Raw genomic sequence first — 22,370 nt, forward strand, 5'->3', positions numbered from 1 at the left:
AGAAATTTGCTTCGGCAAATTTGTATCCATGTTCTACAATAGGCATTTTCCTATAAATTCAGGTTCACACAGAGTTTGTTCAGCTTACCTATTTTTTATTTCAAATTTTTACCAAGGTCTGTCAGGATTTTTTTTCCATTACAGCACATCCACCAAATTTCTCCATTACTTTTGAAGAAGTTTGTTAAATATTTGAAACTTTGGAGTATGAACAGTTTGCCTGTCAAATTGTATGCAGATCTCTCTTTCCTGTAGATATATATATATATAAACATATTTAGACAGATAGCTTTTGGAGGAGTTTATTGCAAGTATTAAACCATTTGAATTTTCTTTGAAGTACTTCTTTTCAAAATAAACAACTTGAAGCTGAGTTTGGATTATGAGAAGGAAGGCCTATATATATGTTTCAGAACAAATGTGTGGGTGATCCAAATCTGGAGCTCAGATAGTTTCCAAATGACTGATGGACCCGTAACACAAGTAACAGAGTCCTTTTCTTAGGTTCCAGGCATTCTGGCAGAATTTAAACCAGAGAAGAGGGATCCTTTATCAGAAAAATTAGAGAGTCATTTGGAAGGGAGGTGGGGAAAAGAAAGAGATGTTTAGCAGTTGGAATGCCAAGTGCTTATTATTTTATTTATTTATTTATTATTTATTTATTTATTTTATTTATTTATTTATTATTTTTATTTTAGTATTGATATTGGCTGCTTTTAACAATCCTGCCAAAACTTTTTCTTTGCTGAATTTCTTTCATTTTTGTGTTGTGCATTAGTATTCCAGCATTCAAGAGTTAACAGGCTCAGAATTTAGTTCTCTGTAGCTCAAGGCACAGTATTAACTTTGTTTTGTATATTGCCCAGGAATTTTTCACATTATGCTTGTTTTGATATTGAGAATGTTTTCGATAATTGAGTTAGTTCTAGAGTACAATAAGGATTTTTTTTCTCTCTGTTCCAGGCCTGCATTATTTTTGCTTTAGCTTACCTGATTTTGGACATTCTCTCTCTGAACTCTGAGCTATTTCAGTGGTTTTAAAACACATCATTTTTTTGTCAGGAATGATCTAACCTCTCTTCTTATAACATGATACAGTAGCATTTATTGTCATAGGTATGATAACTAGGCTAAGGTATTATAGATCCTTAGCATGAAAGTCTGTTCGAGGCACCTGTAGATTTGATATAGCTACTTTAAAACAGATATATCACTGGATTTTGGAAGGTAGCTTTTCTTTACTTTGGATGTGAGTACCTCAGTCTTTCATAATTCACACAATTAAAAATTCAGACCTGACAAGATATATCATATGGTAAATGTGTCTGAACTGTACTAGCCTTGTTCATAAGAGGTAGAAAAGAGGTTTTTTTCTCTTAAAAATAAAACTGAATTATGTTTTGGTTATAATGACCTGGCAGTCTTTCATTGCAGAAGGGTGACTTCTATAACGAATATCAGAATCCCACAGACACATCTATCCAACAAGAGCATTCAGTATTAACAATAATATGAGGTGATTAAGATACGAAAATTCAGTTACGTGTTGACATGCAAAAAACCCTTAAAGGACCATCTGTCAGCACTGAGTTGTCTTAAATGAATGCCATTATTTTCAGTGAAATGTGACACGGTATTTAAAATAAGCTCATAATAAAGCCATACAGGTTTTCCTTTATTTAAAGGTGCTATCCATAACCTAAGGCTCTGAATGGATTGAATATAAATACCATGAATAAAATTACAGCTTTCAAAAATAGACACTAGAGGTGTTTTGATTATTTTAAATGAAGTTTCTTCAGCAGACAATTTTGATTCCTCCAGTGTACTGAAAAATACAAAAGGGCAAATGAAAATGAACTGTGAGAATCCAGACCTGTGACCAGGGAGTGTGTTATTGTGCAGAGCACTAAGCAAGGCTACAGAGCAGCTCATGGAGAAGGAAGGACGTGGACTTACAAACCAGGATGTGCACTGTCACTGGGAACCCCAGCCCGCGCTCGGTGCAGGGCTGAGCAGAGACTGAAGGGCTGAGCCAGCTCTCTGAGGATTGATTTAATACTTCTGCTAACTTGATTTGGAACTGGAATCTTCCAAATGTGTTTCTGTCTCCTATTAATGAGATGACTATTTTTGCTTATGAGACCCTTCTGAGGTGAAATACATGAGTATGTGAGAAATGAATGCAGTGCACAGTGAAAGAGCAGGAGTCTTGTGCCCAAATTCAAAGGTGACTAAAGCAGAGGGAAACATTGGAAGCAGCAGAAGTTGTTACTGCAATCTCTGCCTTCTTCCAAGCTGCCTCCTAGTGCCTCTTTTAGGCTCTCCTTAAAGTGGCAACTAATTGTTTTCAGTTCTGGCAGGTAGACTCTTGGTGGGTTAAATGCAAACCTTTAGGCTCAGTAAGTGATCCTACAGAAGTTTGAATAAGCACTGTTCCTGTTCAATTTGTTTCTCTTTATTGCTAGAAAATGAAGGGATGGAGAGCTGAAAAATATGGTTCCAAAAGAAGAAAACCAGCCTATGATTCCAGGAAGAATATATGCTTTCTGGCTCATTCTCTAGAGGTAGGAAGCACGTTTAATTTTTTTTCCATAATGAAGGACTCTGTTTGTGTTCATGCCCTACTTCATTTTGTCTGCATTGTCTAAATGCTGCCTAGTGCTTGGAACATATCTGAAATGAATCAGCTGGTGAAACTGGGAGAGAAGGGAGGTAACTTCTGGCATGACAAACTTCAGACAGCATTCGTCCAAGAGAGCAGAGTCATAATGACCCTGACCCTTCCTAGGGATTAAGGGATCTTCACTGCTTGCTGCCCAGACTCTGCTCTTCACATGACTCTGGAAGAAGATTCACCTCTGTAAAAGCCACTACTTCCTGGCTTCCCAGAAGCTGATAAGTTTTCATAAAATATTTGACTAGCAGAAATGGTGAGTTACAGTGTAAAGTTGCAGGGTTCGAAAGGATAGCAAAACCAGCAGCAAAGACTGCAACAAATACGTCTTGATGTAACACAGGCCATGGGGGGGGGGAAGTGCCTCAGACAGAAACTTTTTTGAAGTTGTTGGACAGTTGTTGTCTGCTTTTTAATGTCTGTCAGAATCCTACCCGTCTGCACTGCATCTCGCTAGGGAATCCAGACTACTGAGAGGTGATAAGAAAGGGGAAAAAAATAGTAAGGTATTGAAAAATTGAGGAAGCAAAATTAGAAGTAGACTTCAATATGTGATTAGAAAGCTAAAGAGAGCTCTCCAGGTGATTAAGCAGGCTGCCTTGAGTCGCAGTAGCTCTCCTTACAGCTTTGAGTGGCCAGCTCCTAGATTGCTTTGGTTTGTAGTCACGGATAAGCACTCCCTCTGGAAATTACTGAAAGCAGCCTGCCACATCAGCTCACAAGCTTATAAAGTTATATTTTAATTGTGTTATTAAACCTTTCTCACTTTTGTTTTTGTCTGTTTATTTCCCTGATTCATCTGGATCAAGCTGTGCTGGAACAGAAGTGTGGTTCCTCCTGAATTGTGCAGTTTATTTGTAATAGGAATGTAATGAGAATGGGTGAAGCCCACTTCCCAGAAGCAATCTGAAATTGATCTTATTCTTTCTATTAAAGGACTGAGGTTGGAAGTGTGGTAGGGGAATACTAGAGAAATGTGCTTTAGCAGTAGGGATAGAATTTTGTTCCTGTTTTATTTGGTATAAAACATCCAGACATAGGTTAACGGACAGAGGTTAGGTTAAGATTCTCACCTTAACTATTTCATTCCTTTCTATTTTCTTCCTTTCCCAATCCTTTTCTCTTTCCTCTGATTTGAAATTCATCTTTGTGTGGCTCAAGGAACTCATTTAGGTGGGTTGGCTTAACACTTTCCATCAGAAAGGTTATGCTAAACTGCTGAAAAAATTAAATATGCTCTTTTGGCTCTAGAACCAGTCAGACAGAATTACTATGGGACTGCTGGTAGGGGAGGAACTGCAGATGCTATTGTTTTTCTTCCATTACAAGCACTATATATTACATTATTTGAGGAAATTACTGAATTTTCCTTTTAACTATATCCGTTACAGTTGCATCCTGATCCTCTTTTGTGACAGAAGTCATACAAGACAGAAGCTCCTGTCTTGAATCCATAGGCGCTTGCCTTTAAAAAAGTGCCCATATTACCCCTAAAGAGCACAGGAGGTAATGCTGCTCTTTCTTGACCGTTCAGACACCTTCAGTGGTCATCAGTGCAATCAGTTCCACTGCAGTCTCTGTTCTTTAGCATTTGTTTCCCCTCACACACAGCTGTATGACATTGCTTAAGTGACATGCCAGAGAGGAGAGCTCCGGACACTTTTGGGAAGGCTTTCTGGCAGCAGAGTAGATCACTGGTTTGTTAACACAAGCAAACAATTAAATTAAATGAATTAATAATTTGATTTAATAATTTGATTAAATAATACTCCTAAGCCTGGACACACCCAAATTCTCAGCTGTGCACATGTAATTCAGATTCTGAGGTAAACTATTACTACACATAGACTCATGTATAAGCTGTTGAACAGGAACAATGAGAGCTACTGGCTCATACCTGAATGAACTTATTTTGCCTGAATATTTCAAGATATTTTTAGTTTTCCTACAATAACAAACGATCCTCAGCTCTTTGATCAATTTGATATTACAGCAAAAGAAAGGAAGGAAAAAAAGAGAAAGGAGTTGCCATCTGTCATCTGTGGCTAATTATTTCAAGCCCTACCTTGTTTTATACACTGCAGCACACTATTTTGGGACTTGTTAACTGAGAAGTCTTCTACTCTGCAAGAGTATAAATGAGTTCACCTCTAGCAAGTTCCCCACTGCTCAGCATGTTGTGCCATCATCTCACACAGCCTTCCTCCCAGCTGAATGTCATAATTTATTAGTTCAGTATTTTATCCTGCTCCCCTGGCTGCACTGGCTTTTCAGTGTAAGATTCTGTTTTGTCACCTCTTTTGTGGCTGTATGGGAAAGGAGAGGGAACAGGACTGCATTCCTCCAGATGCTTGTTGCTAGTCCCGCACCTTGACACTGGCTCTTGGGTAATTTTTGGAGTGAGCCAGCAAATGAAGGAGCTCTCTGCAAATGTGGAGGAACCAAATCAGGCAGCAGGTGTTCATCTGAAAAGCTGCTCACGCTACTCATGTGAAAAGCAGTGCACAATGTGCTCCTTCAGACGAGACCCAGGAGCGCTCTGATTCCACCTCCCCTGTGGACATAGCACCCCAGAGAACTGTACAGAGTGAGGAAGCAGATTCATTACTCCAGACTTTCCCAAAAATTCCTCTTGTGCCTTGAGATGTGGATTACATAAACACAGGCCATATATTTTGGGGGTTTTTTGGCATCTTATAACTAAACCACTTCCGCATTCTGGGTGAATCAAAACTTATGTTTTTACTTTAACTCTCTTGCTGATACTATTACTGCTTTCGCATTAGATTTTAAAGGTTAAGGTGCATCAGGCTGGATAAAATAGAACCTATCCTCATTTTGCCATACTCACTATCTTTCATTTTACCAAACAAATGTTTGGGGTTTTTTATTAGTTCCTTCAGTGAGGTGGTATTTTTCAATATAACTGGAAAGCAAGTTTCCAGATATATTTTTACAGCCTAGATAGGTTGAAACAGTGTGGTCAAGATCAGAGTTAATCAACAGGAAAGAAACAAGCTGGCTTTCAGGAAATACAAAAATTTCTCTAAAAATTTAGATCCTTGTGAGCTTTCCAAAAAGCAGGCAGGAAAATGAAAATTATCTTTCAATGGCTGTTTATTTATATAAATATTTCATATTTAGCCATATGAAATGGCTAAATAGCCTGAGCTAAAATCCTGGATTTGTGCATTTTAAGTTGTAGTATACATGGCGATAAACTGTGGTATTGTCCTCTACAAGAGCAATCTTTTTTTTTTATTTTGCAAATAACAACTACAAGTAGACAGTGGTGGTAGGAAAAAAAGATATTTTTTTAGTGAGCTCTACAAAAAGATGACTAAGTATCATCCCAAGACTCAGAACTTCCATGTGGACATCCATTTAAAAACAGAATGCAAGACCAAACTCAGTGATTACACTGTGGATGTATGAATTTGTTCTGATTTTAAAGGATTTCCAAATATTTAACCAAGTTGGAATTAGGGTCAAACATTTTGTAAAAGAGTTTTATATGCCTGGATTATGTTTCACTTCACTGATCATCTCTTGATTTTAGCAAGAACAAGCAGTAGAGCAAAGCTATTTTTGCATCAAGCTCCAGGTAAGAGTAGAGTGTATCTGCAGAATCCCAGGGGATTGAAAAGCAGAAATTCAAACCACTTTTCCAAGATTGCTGAGTTTTTTTACTCCACAGAGTGTAGACCATGGGAAAAATTACCAAAAAGAATCTCACTTACGTCTTCCTTACACTAGCAGCACACTTAAGATGAAAATTCTCACACATTATTCAGAGAAAATCAATATACTGCAAGAACCAATCTGAAGCTTAGTCTGTCTTTATTTTTTAACCTAATTACTTTCTTAGTTTGAAATATATTACAATATTTCATATGTCACTGCAAGGATAGGATTAGTGAATGACATTTCTTCTACATACCTGCCACTTGGAATAAAGTCAAGCAAAAAAGAAAAAACAGTGCATTCAGGAGAAAAGTAGAAGAGAATTTAAGAAAAATATGGAAAACTGAGTCATTACTTAAACTTATGCTACATGCTGCATAGAAATATAAACCAGGATCAGTCATAACTCCCCCATCCTTTCAGTATTCTGTACCTATAGCATTGAGAAAATCCTTCATTCAGGAGACCCAAAATTAATGTAAACCTGATAAAGGAAAGAATATATATACATACCAGCAATTAAGGAAGGTGGGTGAACTGCCCAGATAACTGTGGTATCAACAGTGAAATGCAATGTGCCTGTATTGTCAAACTACTTCATCAGAAAAGGGATTAATTGGTAGTAGGCAGCTGTGGATTTTGCAGCTTCTAAAACAACTTTCAGTTTTTATGCATGTTACTAACAATTATTACAGGCTTGGCTGAGGCAAGCATCTAGAGTAGTATAACAAACAGATCTGCTGTTACTCCCCTAGTCCAGAAAACACAGTGGCACTGAACAATGAGAGACCACAGACTGACACGAAGAAATGAAACATTTTTAAGGACATCAGAAAGTTAGAAAGAAAGCATAACTGCACAAAACATCACTTATTAGTTACCTGTCCCAGAGAGTAGGTGAAGATTTTGCGAGCCTGCCCTGGAGAATTCTAGGTTGCCATAGGCATGTTGGCACCCAGGAATTTCGTACCCTGTAGCATGAATAGAGGATAAACCATGGCTAGGTGTGGCTCATAAGACATACGAGTGATAACCTAGCTAGATTTGCTGCATATTAGAAGGCTATGGCATAATTTGGTACTAATTATTATTCAGGATATCTTACTTTAAAGCAGTATTAAAACTACAAAACAGAGTGATGCTACAGCACACACATTTAGAAATTTTCTTGTGTGACTGTTGTAGGTCAGAAAAAGCATTTACAATTGACCTTGTGACAGCTCTAAATGGGTGCTACTCCATTTATTTTACTGGAGAAGCATTTGGTCTTAAGGTTTGTGAATCAAGCCCTTATATTTTTGCATTGTAAAAACATCAGCTTAAACAAATTTATGCTTCATTGAAAGAGGGTCATCAAAATGCCTTCTGAGCACCATAGTGAGAACATGTTTAACAGTGTTAATTGAATCTGGGCTGAGGTTCAAGTCCCACATATCAGGTTCTGTGCTCATCTACCAGCAGCAGAACAGTAGCTGCAAAATGTTTGCTGGTAAAGAAAAGCACAAAGAGAAGCAATCTAAACTAGCAATAGAAGCTATGAATAACACACAGCAAAAGCAGATCCTGAGCCCAGTAGAAGGACGAGGCAGGCAAATTAGCAATGAGAACTGTTGCCCAACATTAGCATCAAGCAATGCTGGTAAGATTCAAAACAGTCTGTGCAGTCCTTAGTCAAGCAAATCCTCACTGAAGTCAAAGGTGTTTTTTCCTGAGTAAGCTCTGAGTAAGGACTACAATATTTGGCCATGCAGAATACCTCATACAGTATTTCTTTATTCCTTTGCAATATCAGAAGTGCAACATAACATGCCTGGAAGGACAAACTCAATAAAAAAATCAGTTGTTCCTCACCCGAGCATATCCATATTCATGAACCAGAATTTTTGCATAAACTTTCCCTCTGGTCAGTGATCACTACACATGCAGAAGATCCTACCCATCAATTACCAGTGGGTACCACAAAGCAGGGACCTTCTGGACCCTGAACATATCTTTACATACATGACGTATTTCAGGAGTGCTACAGAGAGCAGCAGAGAATCTCAGTGTCTGTGGGAAAGGATAACCCTGCTGAGGCTCTTGCCACAGCTCTAAGTCTGCCCTGGGTTTGGCTTCATGTCAAGGACTACTGGCAGCAAGATGATGGTCTTTGAGACACTGAGGAAAAGCCACAAGTGAATTTCAGTCTGTTACTTTAGTCATACTGAGTTGTACCTAAGGAAAGAACATTTAAGCATCTTTTAACTTCTTCCATACTGGACTTGGATTAAGCGTGTGAAGACACCCAGGGAAGACATAAAAAATGTGAGGGCCCAAGTATTAAGTGCTGCCATCACATGAATTTACAGCAATATCAACTTTGAAATCAAACTGGGGGTGAGAATAAATCTATGCTGTCTGACACCTCAGTACTGTTTGTTCTCCAGTGAACTGTCAGTGTTACTTTGGATTATGTATCTTGCACAGCTTTTTTGATGTTCTCAAAGTGCAAATGTCATAATCAATAGGTGAGTACATATTTAATACACACAGTTCTGTGGCACTTCACTATGCCTTTTCATTCTCAGCTATGGATATTAGGAAACAGTCAGTTGTAGGAACACAGTTTTGGAAATGGTCTTTGCCTGGCTCTCCATTTAGTATTTGCATACTTTTACATACAAAATTGTAAACTGCTCCTAAAAATCATCTGAGAAACCTTAATATTGAAAAAAACCCAACCAAACAAAACAGGGAATCTAGCCACAGGTTTTTCCAGAATGAGCAGAGGTTTTTCAAGCCAGTACATTTTGCATATTTCTCTGCACTTCATTGAGAAACCCTCTATAAGAATGTTCTGATGAAATAACAAAACTTGAAAATCCTGAGATGGCTTAAATGAAAACATTAGGATTTTCAAGCCTGCAAAATTAATTAAATTTGGGCTCTTGGTGCAAAGAAGCCATTTGAGCAAGGAGAAATCTCTGCTGCCTTCAGATCCAGAGCAAGTTCTCATCCATATAGTCTTAATCTAATCTATTACTGATATATAGCATCTATACTGATATATAATCTAACCTTTTACTGATCTATAGCAAATGGCTTTGCCATAGGTAATCTTGACAAAATATTTTAAGGCTGTGATGTTGTGAGATGTTTTGACAGAGATGGGAGCGATGTAAATTCCACTTTAGCTGTTTGTTCAGTGTTTTTCCTGACACTGTTTTTGTAGTAAGTCCCATGTAATTGCTCCATAAATGAGCTAATGCAGAGAAAAGCTCTCTGCTCTAAATGTAGTGGATCTTTCAAAAGCTCCCCAAAGGGATTTAATAACATCCTGTCTCATATAATCAGTGTCAGTTGTAGTCAGTCTAATCCTATTCTCATATGCAAGGTTGAAAAATAATTAGTAATGGTAAGATTTATTTGCCTGATATTAAACCACAAAAATTAATTTGTCAGCCTCTACAGTTTACATGGGATATTGTTTTAGCACTGGCAAAAAAAGAAATCAGCAAAACAGACAAACATTTTTGTCTAAAACAACTGCAAATTTTAAAGGAGACAAAATGGGAAAATCTCCAGTTTTGTTACTGTGTTGCTTCCCTTCTGAAACAACATTTATAGGAAATTTGTAAGTATTGCAAATAAGGAACCAGCCTATTCAAAAAAAATTGTATAGTCACTCCAGACAATTAGTAGTTTACTAAAGGAAAAATGCCAGTCCCAAAAACCTGATTATGAAGTTTTTCAGATTATCAAATATTAAAACTACTTTTTATTATGCCAAGGCATGGTAAAGCAACTAATTTTCCTCTTCTTTCTCCAGATCTCCCCTTATGCTTAACTGATGTGATTGGGATTGACTCCAGTGTCAAGTGAGGTTGGAATTTGGACACACTGTTGTAATAGTCTGTGTTTCCTTGTCTTGTCCTAGAACATGCAGTATGTTACTTCGAATACTGTCTGTGGCTCATCTGGCAATAATCACAGAGGATACTTACAGATCTATAGCAAATTTGGAAAAAAAAAAAAAGGTGTGGGTATCTCAGTGAAACGTGATCAACACTGTCTAGAGAAGAACAGCTAACAATTCATCAGTTTTGGTGCCAGAAGGTCATTGATCCACTGTGCCTGGAATAGACATATACAGACTGCTATGCCTATTTAAGAAACAATTTGATAAGAAAAGTAAATGCAAGGCCCTGTATACTACCCTCTCCATATTCTGTAGGTGGTGAATAAAATTTTTTTCAGTTCTTTCTGAAGCTGCAGCTTGAAGACAATTTGATAAGAAAAGTAAATGCAATGCCCTGTATACTACCCTCTCCATATTCTGTAGGTGGTGAATAAAATTTTTTTCAGTTCTTTCTGAAGCTGCAGCTTGAAGACAATTTGATAAGAAAAGTAAATGCAATGCCCTGTATACTACCCTCTCCATATTCTGTAGGTGGTGAATAAAATTTTTTTCAGTTCTTTCTGAAGCTGCAGCTTAAAGACGAGTGTGAGAATCTGTGAGAGAAGCCATTCCTCAGACACCAAGGTCAGTGCAGAAGGAGTGTCAGGAGGTGCTCCAGGAGCTGGAGCATGGGCAGCCCATGGTGAGAGAACTGTGCCCCTACTGTCTCCCATGGGAAGGGCTCCCCACTGGAGTAGGGAGCGTGAAGAGTCGTCACACTGAGGAGGAAGGAGTGGCAGAGACAAAGGATGAACTGACCACAGCCCTCATTCGTGTCCTCCTGTGACACTTGAGGGGAGGAGATAGATGAGAGTGAAGGGGGGGTTGGTGGGAAGGTGTTTTAAGATTTAGATTTTATTTTCTCATCATTTTTCTCTTATTTTATTGGTGATAAACTAATTTCCCCATGTGGGATCTGTTTGGCTTGTGATAGCAACTGGTGCGTGATCTCTCAGCACATAAGCCTTTCATAATATTTTCTCTCCCCTCCCTGTCCAGTCGAGAAGGGAAGTGACAGGGCAGCTTTGCTGGGCACCTGGTGTCCAGTCAGGGTCAAACCACAACAGGAGAATCCACATGTCTCTTTTGCAAATGTCAAATGCAAATCTGAAAGATTTTTCTGTAATAATGTGTTTTTCAGAAGTTGGAGGATTTTGTGGTTGCTCCACTCGTGAGTAGAAGACTTAGTGAGTAGATTTAAGCAGTCTTCAAGAAAAAGTCTCCCCTAATATCACACCTGTTAAAGGGAGAAGGATTTTCTGTAAAGCAGCAAGGAATGTATCCCAGTCTACATTTTAGCTTAAAGTCAGTGATTTTTAAGACATGAAGGGGATTTGAAAGTCACCTTTAAACTGGGTTGTGCTATTATGATTTCTGTGCTTGCCCAATTTAGCCTTATTTTACACTGCTACAAGGAACTTAAGCACAAGAACTGCTATTTTTGCTTCTGTTAACAACATAAAGCTATTTTAAGGGCATGCTTTTATAAATACTAATAACCTGAGATGAAACATTGACAGAGCAAGCTGGGAGAACCACAGGGACACCTTGGAACATACTGTCACGACTCTACCTCTACATCCCGTCCTCATTGAGAAGGCACGTGGCACTGATGCTGATTTAGCATCACAGACTTGCAAGATGCTGTCAGCTGTGCTTTCCTTCTACCTACTTTCCTACCAGTCATGCCAGTGTAGGTAACTGGCTGTCATCTCCATGGAACAAAGGCTGGAGCTAATAAAAATGTCAAACAATCCATTTTCTGTGAGGGGGTGGTAGTTCTATTCCTGGAGTTACCAGAACTATCCATGACCACAGCATTAAATAGTGTAAAACTGCTGCAGGGACTGCAACAATATACGTTAATGAACATTTTAAGTATAACTCCCTAGTTGGAAAGCAGGGTCCTATGGAACCAGGCATCCCACCAGCTGGGGTAATCTGCTGGGTCTGGACCAAGAGCTCTGCAGTGCAGACACAGATGCTAACAGAGTGTGTGAGACTATAAGGAGGCTGGGAATGTCCGTGAAGCAGAAAAGGGAGAAAGATGAGGACACCTGTAATCAGTGAAGTTAATACCTCTTTTGTGACAGTATAGGAATACAGAGATGTTGCTCAGTTTAACACATTGCAGGAGAGGGTGTTTCCCTGAAAAAGGCCTGCTTGCTTCCCTACCTCTCAGTAACTTTCTGACCAGTCACAACTCCCACTTTTTTCCTCATCCTATTTCTTGTCGGTTTTTTGCCTCACTCTTCTAACAAGCTCCTGCTATGGCTTCTCTTCATCTACAGCTTTGTCCATTGGTTTAATCCCCAAATTAGATGTTTCTTGTATGGCCACTGGCTCCTCTTGGTCCATCACCTGCTGCACCTGGTGAGAGACCACATCCATGTGCCTTCTTAGGAAGCCAGACACTACAAAAACTTCACCTGCCATAAAGAGTTAGGGAGGAAGTCTTAGACTTGAAACTCTAGGATCAAGAACACTTGACTGAGATTGAACCTGTGTGAGATCTAGTTTAGAAACTAATACTTTTGAAGTGCACAACTTCACAAGTTTATAAAAATCATAGAAATATAGAACGATTTTGGTTGGAAGAGACCTTAAAGATCCTCTAGTTTAAACTCCCTTGCCATGGTCTGGGACACCTTCCACTAGACAAGGTTGCTCAAAGGCCCATCCAGTCTGGCCTGAGCAATTCCAGGGATATGCCATCCATAACTTCTTTGGACAACCTGAGCCTCACCATCCTCACAGCAAAGAATTTATTCTTAATATTTAATCTAAATTTATTCTTTTCCACTTTAAAGCCATTCTTCCTTGTCCTATCACTACATGCCCCTCTCAAATGTTCCTCTCCTGTAAGCCCACTCTAGGTACTGGAATTCCCCCAGGTCCTTCTCCTCAGGGCTGTTCTCAATCCATTCTCTGCCCAGCCTGTACTTGTGTTTGGGATTACCCTCACCCATACGCAGGACCTTGCTCTTGGCCTTGTTATACTTCACAAGGTTTGCATGGGCCCACCTCCCACCTCTGAAGCCTGTCCAGGTCCTTCTGGATGACATCCCTTCCCTCAAACGTGCCAACTCCACCACACAGTTCGGCGTTGTCAGCAAATTGCTGAGGGTGCACTGAATCCCACTGTCCATGTTGATGGCAAAGATGTCAAACAGTATCTTTATTCCTCACAGAGGCATTTAAGCTGGCCTTCTGTTAAAGCCAAACTACTGGCCAGAGTTTGTGCTGCTTTTCAGGTGACCTCCTACTGACATGTGATCCCTCTTCAGGCTCTGTTAAAGGCACTGACATCAAACTGGTGCAACTGGGATGGATTGAGATTCCTGTCCCTTCACAACATCAGTTTAAAGCCCTTTTCACAAACTTTCCAAGCCTATGCTAACTATAACACAAATTCTTGACACTCTGGAAAGCTCCTTGGAATATTTTAGGTCTCAGATGCAAAGCAGGTTGGTTGAGGTGTTCCTAATGAAAAAAAGTAATTGCTATGAGTAAACACGCTTTTTTTTTCTTAGTTATATTTTCTGAAATAGCTGAGGTATTTTAACACAAAAATGTGGCATACAACATTCCAATTGATACAGTCAAAATTTTGCAAAGTGTTAAGAAATCTGTCAGTGGAAAATTTTGGGTAGTCTCAGTGATCAGTAATGCTGCTGGGTCACCACATCTCCCTTACCTACCTATTTATCCACCTATATTTATCAAACCATGTGGGTGGCCTTTTATGAAGTAAACATGTATGAATATGCATACACATATGTGTATGTATATGTATGTACATACTTCAAATCCACTCTTTTCAGGAAATATATGAGGAAAATAGTACACAAAGCCTTTAAAATGCCATTCTTATGCTATAAATACACAAATGAATAATTATCACTCTATTAGGCGGGGTGACAGAGCAGTTGTGGTAGAATTGGAGTTATTTGCAGTGTTTGATTTTGTTTGTTGATCCCTTCAAATAGTTGTGTCGCCAAAATACAAATTACATTTCATTCAGACACAAAGCAGTCAGTTCAATAGAGGTGTATGAACAAAATATAGGGATATATGACTAATGAATTAATGAACTCTGTTCTCAAAATGCTAAGATGCCTTACTCTCTGTATGATAACATTAGCTAATCAGTTTTCCATAAATTTCTGATATTTAAAAACAGATTTAAGCTCTCAAAAGTACCTGTGGAAACAGATCACATTTTTCCAAACTTTTGCTTTATTTCATTAATGGGGTACTCCAATATTGGCTTTAAGCTAGTGGGTTATTGCAACAAAATCCAAGATTTTGAAGCTTTGCATGCTTGGTGATCACTTTTCTTGGTATCACTGTGGCATTATATTTTGGCTATATGACTTCAAATTTTGTCAGTCTTTAAATGCTTGAAATATACTAACAGATCTGAAATTTAATAGCTGGCTGAGTACAATTTTACTGATTATTAGATTTGCAGGAGAAAAAGAGAAACAGGTGCAGAAACACTCCCTCCTGCAACTGCAGAAAAATATGATAGGAATTAGTCATTCAGTATCTGCATGGAAATAATCATAAATTGTTAATAATATTTCATTTTGAGTCTCCTGCTAGAGAAGCTGATCATCTGCATATTGTGAAAAACATCAGCTAGCTTTACTGTCCTACAATTTATAAACTATTGCTTTAAAATAAAAACAGTCACTCTTTTAAGGGTTAGAGATCATCTTTGCAATGTAATTCAATGACAGCTGACAGTTTGTATACTGCTTAAACACATTTTATTATTATTTCCAGTGGGAAGCAATATCCATAAATGCCTTGTGTAGGTGCCAAAACATACCTGTTTTTTGTGGACATTTCCCATTGGGACTCTACCTGCTAGTGTGTTTTGTGTGTGTCCTCAAGGGTCAGTATTAGCAGTGGCTCTCCAGTGCTGCCAATGATAATACACAACAGCTTCTCTGAGGCATTTATTTTTATGATGAGTTTTTGCATAATGGCAGGAAACAGTTTTCATGAGGAATGATTTTCCACATGCAGGAAAATAAATATCAGATTGACCTAAGGGCTGCTCTTTCCTCCATTTCCATTGGGTGCTTTTCTTCATCTAGCTGAATAAGAGTTGTTTTTAATGTAATTAGACCATCACGAATCATTCCCCCCCTACTTTTCCTCTACCATAAATGCTTTGTTCCAGTGTCCCAGCAGCAGATCTGTATTTTTTTCATCCTTTTTTTATGGTTTTACTTCAGGCAATCTTTACAACACTCCAGCTGCCCTGTCTGAGTACACTTAAAGCTTTGTTTCAATGTGGAGAACATTATGGGGTAGCTGTCAGTAAGCATCAGGTTGAGAAGATTCCTCTGTCTACACATTAATTTTTATCAATCTTAAGGAGTCAAATTTGGAAAGATATTTTGGTATCCTAGTTTGGAATATTAAGATGCTTAAGGTATCAGCTGCATAAATTAGTAATATATTAAAATCTACCTTCTAAATCCTCTATTGCCAGTGTAATTTTCCCTTTCAACAGTCTTCCTTGGAGCCTCTAAGTTTGGGAGCTTTAGATAATCACTGAGTCATTTTGTCATCTAGGAATGCACTATGTAAGAGGTCTTCTCTAAATATATGGATGTATTTACTGCATACATCAACTGTGCTTGTATTTATATTTCATACCTTTTCCAAAATCTGCTGTGATGATTTTAAGCAGGGGGATGTGAATGTGTGAATAAAATCATCCTGAATATAGAGTAGGACTATCTTTACTGAGAATAGCAGCTCTTTTGTGCAAAGACTGGTCTGTGCTTTCAGAGTTCCAGCAATCCATGCCTGGTGCCTCCAGAGAATCTAATAATTACAAGGCATTCCTTTAAAATTACACACATTTTACATAGTAAGTCGAATAAGGCTAACAATTAAGACTGAAACATATTCCTTTAGCCATAAAGAGGTATCCTAAATTATATCTGGTGGTTCAGTAACTTTCATTTAGTCACTGAATGCAGTGCTAAAAAGGCTTTTAGGCTAAAGATCTGTTTTCTAAGCAGCTCCAGGAAACTATGGTGTGAAGTGTTTCAGCAAGAGAAGGAATGTTGGCATACTGGACAAAGGGCAGTGATGTCTCTGGGAACATTATGCAGAATCTCAGTCACCCTTTTTCAAGAGAGGGATTCAGTCTGGAAGAGATGCACAGAAAAGGGTTTCTCTGAGGCAACTTAGGAAACCAACTCAAAGTAAAGTTTGTCTAGATAAGTCAAAAAAAAAACCAAAACGGAGTGGGGATGTGGCTGATATTGTAAACGTAACAGGGAAGGGCAAAATTTATTTCCTCTAAAGAAAAGTGATGGTTTAAGAAGAAACTGATAATGATTACATTTTCTACTGGAATTTAGAAGATTTCTAATGACAGAACATGATTCTGAAACAGCCTTTCAGTAAGACTAGCAGATAGAGAACCACTTGGAAGATGGAGCATCTGGATACCTGTAATGCAGTTCTGTACCTGTAAATGCAGCTCACTGTCCCTAAATGTCCAGGTTCCTAAATGTCTTTTTTCATAAACTGATTTTTCACAAAAAGGCTATTGTCAATAGATATTTTCTAACAATGGATCTCAGCCCTTCAATATATCACTCCCTTCAGTAATTGGTACTTGTGGGAGAAAGATCTAGGCACCATATCAGTACTGCCAATGACTGGAGTCAGAAATGGAAGAAACATCATTGAAAAAACAGTCTTACCTTTCAGAACCTGATGCAGTTAATAAATTTGTCATTTGATCTCTGTTAGCAATGCATTTATAAGTTCAACACTTTAATGTGTTTACAATACGAATGCTCTGCTACAGAGCAGTTGAATTTACAATTCAGAATTCTATGATTACAGAGATAATATCTAGAGAAACATTCCCAGGAGATGCTTCCAGGCAGCTTAAAATCAATAGACATGATGAGTATTTTACATCTGTTCAGATTTTGCTTCTGGTTTGGCTATTACAGCCCTTATCTTTTACCCCTGAAGAGCATGGGTTCTTCCACTGTGGATAGATTTCTGCGTTCCTTTTGCTGAGAAAATTAAGCAGTGAGTGATCTGCTTCAGAAATCTGCTCACTGGAGAATTGGTAAATATGCATGTAAACAACTGCCCTAGAGTATAATCTGAGCTATTTTTATGTTACAGTTTGGTAGGCTAGAAGAAGGAATTAATTAAAACAAGAGAGAATAGACTTCAGGAATTGTTTTTCTGTCTCCTCAGAAACCCAGTCAAGGTTTCCTCCTCTGCTTGCCACCACAGATTTAGATTATTTTTGTTAAATTCTGATTTTATTGACTAATTAATTCAGCACTGACTGTACCTCTGGTGAAATGATTCAGTGAAATTGCCTGGGCTAGCCAGGATGACGTTTATCCCTTGTATACCTGTGCAAGTTGTCTCAGTCCATCTCGCACTCTGTGGTGCTATTTGAATTGATTCTTCCTAGTTTTACATGCCTTCCATTATACAGGACAGATTTTCTGTTGTCTTAGGGTAAGCTACACTCATTTTGCAGGCACTTCTCTATGCCAGGCACTGTTACATTGGACTCCTGGGTATGTCAAATAAACAATATGGCTCCCAATATAGAGACAATCAGCTCCCTTTTCTGTTGCTTGACTTGCTCTCCTACCCTTTTCCTTCTTCTCCATTTAAAGCATGAGTTTATCGAGGGAGAGGAAATCTCTTAGGCCTGTGGAAGAACAACACGCAGTATAATGAATCCTTATCTCAGAATGGGACCTCAAGATTCTGGTGGGGTCACTTGAGTGGAGGATCTTTTGAGAAAACAAGAAAAAGAGTAAAAAAAGCATGTGAGGGATGGCAGACTTAAGATGTATTAAAAACATCCCAATACTCTCAGATTTGTTCAGGGCTGTATTTCAGAACAGCTAATGGGAAGATTTCAAAATTATTTCATTATCCTGCATACCAATTTAAACCAGACAAATGTCAATGAAACAACTGAATCCAGAAAAATGCAGGAAACAGAGCTGACTCAGAGGCAAAGAAAATGCAGAATTTCACTACCCCGTGGATGACTGCTGTCAAGGAAGGTGGCAGGGCTGTGGAGAAGTAGGCGTGGTGCTCCTGCTTGTGCCAGAACAAAGGGCCATGACCACTGCTTCTTCCAAGAAGGATGAGCAAGAATTTTTAGTCTACTCAGAGCATCCTTTCCTTTGGCAGTAGCAGTGGCAGGTCTCTGGCAGAGGCAAAGCAGGCAGCTGCCCCAGCAACTGCATACTTTGTCTGTGTTTAAAGCTGGCTCTGCAAATCCCATTCCATTTATTTCAGGGCTTGAAACATGTACTATACCTGGCGCAAGGCCCATCCTATGCTTTGAAAGTGCTTTGGGGGAAAAAAGCATGTCTCAAAACAAAATTGCCAGGTGTGAGCAATCAGAGCACAGTTAAATCTATTATGAATGGAATGAATTATCTCCTTAAAAAAAAAATGCTAGCTGTTGTGGAACATGTCTCATTTAGCAATTAAAAGATGTATATGTTCAGGTGAGTCTTATTACTGCCTGGCTAACTCATGTCATGTGTTTCTTCAAACTTTCTCTTGCCAGAATAGGCTGTGTGGCAGAAAACAGACTCAGTTTTCATCCAGATGTACAGCAGTGAGTCACGGGCATGAGACTGCTTTATTCAGTGTAGACAATGTCTAACTAGGATAGCAGCTAACTAGTGGATACTGTTAAAACTACAGAAACAGAAATGCAGAATGTGTAACGGTGAGAATCCGAGTGCATGGAATACTCCTCTCAAAGGGAGGGCATCGAGCGCTAAGGGTGGGGATGGCTCAGAAGCAATGCTTGGCTGAAGTGCATGTCCTGTTTTCAAGGCATGAGTACAGAAAAATTACTCTCTCTAACCAGTCTCACAGCCATGCAGAATTTGGGATTCTGGAGTGCCCTGGGAGGTTGTGCAGACACTGATCTGCCTGAGGACAAGTGGCCAGGCCCCCCAGCACTACTGCAATTCCTCAGCAAGGCAAGAGGTACAGGTCCATGGTAGAGCTTGACCCATTCATGGTGCTTCAAATCCCCCTAGCCCACAGGGATGGGCAGTACAGAATTAGCATGGAGATCAGCAGCTGTTATCTCTTATTTTAAAAGCCCAGAGGTAGTGGTATATATCCCACACTTTCAGAGATTTGAGCAGGGAGCAAATTTATTTTATATCAAATTGAAGACCTCAGTCTTGTTTCTACTTTTTCTCAGGATATACTCTTGCTAGGTGGCTATCAGCACAGATTTCCACGCCCTCCACTGAGACTTGGCACTGGATAACCAGGAATACAAAGTCATGAAGCCAGTAAGAAAGCAAGCAAGCAAAAAAATAAAACAAAAATAAAAATCTATATCTCTCCTTTCCCTAGCTGTAGTGTATTTTTCTCTTCAGGTCTTTAAGGACTCAGGGTTCCTTTTTCAGGAGGTCTGAAAGTCCCCTCTGGACCCAGGGATCAGTTCTAGAAGCAGTGCCATGCCTGTATTTTGTGCCCAGAATACGATATGGCTCAGACAGCAGAAAGAGCAAGCGTGTGTACATTAGGTGCAGTACACTAATGGTAACCAGGCTGTGCAAGCAATTTAAATTTTAGCACATCCCTTTGGACTTGGCTGCCAAGTGCAACTGATGGTTAATTGGGCCTGAGGTTTGCAACAGTGTTAGCTTGTTATGGTACAAACGTGGAAACCAGGAGGTCTGATCTGGGAGCTGGTGCCCTCAAACAAGAAAACCCAACACACACATGAAGCTAGGAAAGCAGAATTTCCAGTCTGGTAGTGGGGCCAAGACACAGAGAAATCTAGTTCGTACTTGTGCAAGCCTTACTGGTCATAGCAATTAGAGTCAAATTACCAGCTCAGTTAAAGTGTAACATTCTAATACCTCCCTAAAGGATACTGAAACTCTGGGCCACTCCTCAAGGAGTTGGAAGATTATCATGTGGCCCACACAGCCAAATGTTTTAGGGCTGCAGATGTTAAGAGGGACTGTAAATAGCAGATTGTACTTGCTTCAATCTCATGTAATTTTGGAGTCTGTAACTCCCCCCTGGTCCCTGCTAAAAGGTATCATCATCTCCTTTGCCAGAAATGTGCTACTGCTTAGTAGCTGAGTAATGGGGCTTGTCTCTGCAAAATAACAGCTTTAGGATCCTGCCAGCTCCGGACCAGACCTGCAGCCTCTTGGCTCCTACAAGTGTAGAAGTTATTGCATTAAAGCAGGGTAGATTAAGGGATTGTCTCTTGCTCGACTTAAGAATTGGGGAAAGCATCAAGCCTGATAAACAGACACCAGAGCTGAGCTAATGCAAATGCCAGGAGTTGGGTAGAACTTGATGATGAGCTAAGCAGTCCTCCCCAGCCCCCATCTGCTGGGTAGTATTTGCAGAAGCTGGTGACTACTTAATAATGTTATAGTCTGCAAGGGACCTCTGGGAATGCGAGATGAGAGAGGAAGTGTTTGTGGGAGAAAGAAGCACTAAATAAAGATAGCTCATGTGAGAATACAGCAAATCCTCAATTATCAAGATAGTTTATTTGGAACAGTTTGTGTTTCCTTTTTGATCTGACATCTTCTCCTTGCTTTATAGAAAGAGAATTTTGGGAGCTGAAGGGCTACCTCCCCTCAGCTTCACTGGTCTTGCTTGTACATTGCTCATTCCTAACATCCCTTTGATTTCCTCTGCGTAATGAGAACTGAGTATAAACTTAAGAGGTTTAACTTTCTCAGGTCCTTATATTGCATTTATGCAGGACAAGATCACAGAAAGGACTGGAATTTCTGTACTGCCTCAGCAGTAGCTATTCTGCAGGAAGGCTGACAACCTTGACCATCAGCAGAGCTTGCTCTAACTCACTTCTAACCCCTGCACTGTTGCAACTAGTGAACATCTGAGCTCTTGGTGTTGGAATTCAGAAATTTTTTACAATGTATTTTTTCCTATTCCTTTGCCTCTGAGCATAGATAAACAATGTGTTTTATTACTTATTTCAGCACCTGCTAGCCACTTTCTCTCAATCTATTGTCTTTTGGAGAGAAACTGCACTCCTCCATTGCTACTGGAAGGCTTAGGCTTGATCCTGGCAGCTGCATTACACTTTTAGATAAGCAATCTTTTTGAATACTTACAGGAATATCCACTTATAGCTTGTTGTAACAGAATCTTTTTTTTCTCACTCTCTTTCTCCTTTGCAAAGTGTATTTTGGCATCATCCCTGAACTTCCTACTGGCAACTACCTCTTTGCTGAGAAGTGACATCCTTTCACGGTCTAATGCCCAGTATCTTGTTCCTGTCTTGTTTACATGTAATCTACTTTTAACAGCTCCAGACATCTTGGCAGGAGGGCCAAAGCACACTCACTAGCTGTATTTCTTGGCCTTTTTCTGATAAGACTTAGACTTGTTCTGTTCCCTATGGACCCTCGGATGAGTATGGAAGGGGAATTCAAAGTCCTGCTCTTTTTCTTCCTTGCTGTGTTCCAGTGCAACAGGAATGGCAGTGCCTGCACTCTGGGGAATGCAGACAAGCAACTGTTTGGACAGTAATAGGGTGGAAGGGTATGGGGCCAGCAGTGTCCCATGTCTGCATTACTGGCTAACATCTGGAAGAGCTCTGTAGGAGTCTAGCAATAAAACTCCACAATTTCTCTTTCATGGGCTTTGTCTTAAAGGCACATTTTGATACCTTAGGATTAGTTTTTGCTCTGGTGTATTTAATATTGAAGAGCCAATGGGAATTTGGGGTTGAGTTCCTGCTTTGATTTAATGTGAATTCTCTGGCCAAACCTGTGGCCAAAGTTAACCTTTAATAGTCATATCTCATGATATGACAGGATTTTTATGCTCTTAGATGATTGCTTACTAATGGATGATGTATTTATAACCTGGCAGAGCCATGATCTGCTACCTTCTGACTCCTGAAGGCTAATCCAGGCAGATGATCAGCTCTATCACCTCATTAATCAGACCTGAGTTAGCAAAAAACCCTCACATATTAGAAAGTTCTGACAGTTGGTCACTTTTGAT

General features: G+C 39.3%; 1 protein-coding gene across 1 annotated transcript in view; it reads right to left on the bottom strand.

Annotated features, from left to right (window-relative positions):
* Positions 1-22,370, bottom strand: part of BEGAIN (brain enriched guanylate kinase associated) — a 150,231-nt gene that overhangs the window by 67,427 nt on the left and 60,434 nt on the right. Inside the window, exon 3 of the mRNA XM_017729088.1 lies at positions 7,243-7,332. Within this exon, the coding sequence (XP_017584577.1) occupies positions 7,243-7,332 (90 nt within the window). The remainder of the gene's footprint in view (positions 1-7,242; positions 7,333-22,370) is intronic.

Source organism: Corvus brachyrhynchos, unplaced genomic scaffold, assembly GCF_000691975.1.
Source record: "Corvus brachyrhynchos isolate BGI_N302 unplaced genomic scaffold, ASM69197v1 scaffold1, whole genome shotgun sequence".
Lineage (NCBI taxonomy): Eukaryota > Metazoa > Chordata > Aves > Passeriformes > Corvidae > Corvus > Corvus brachyrhynchos.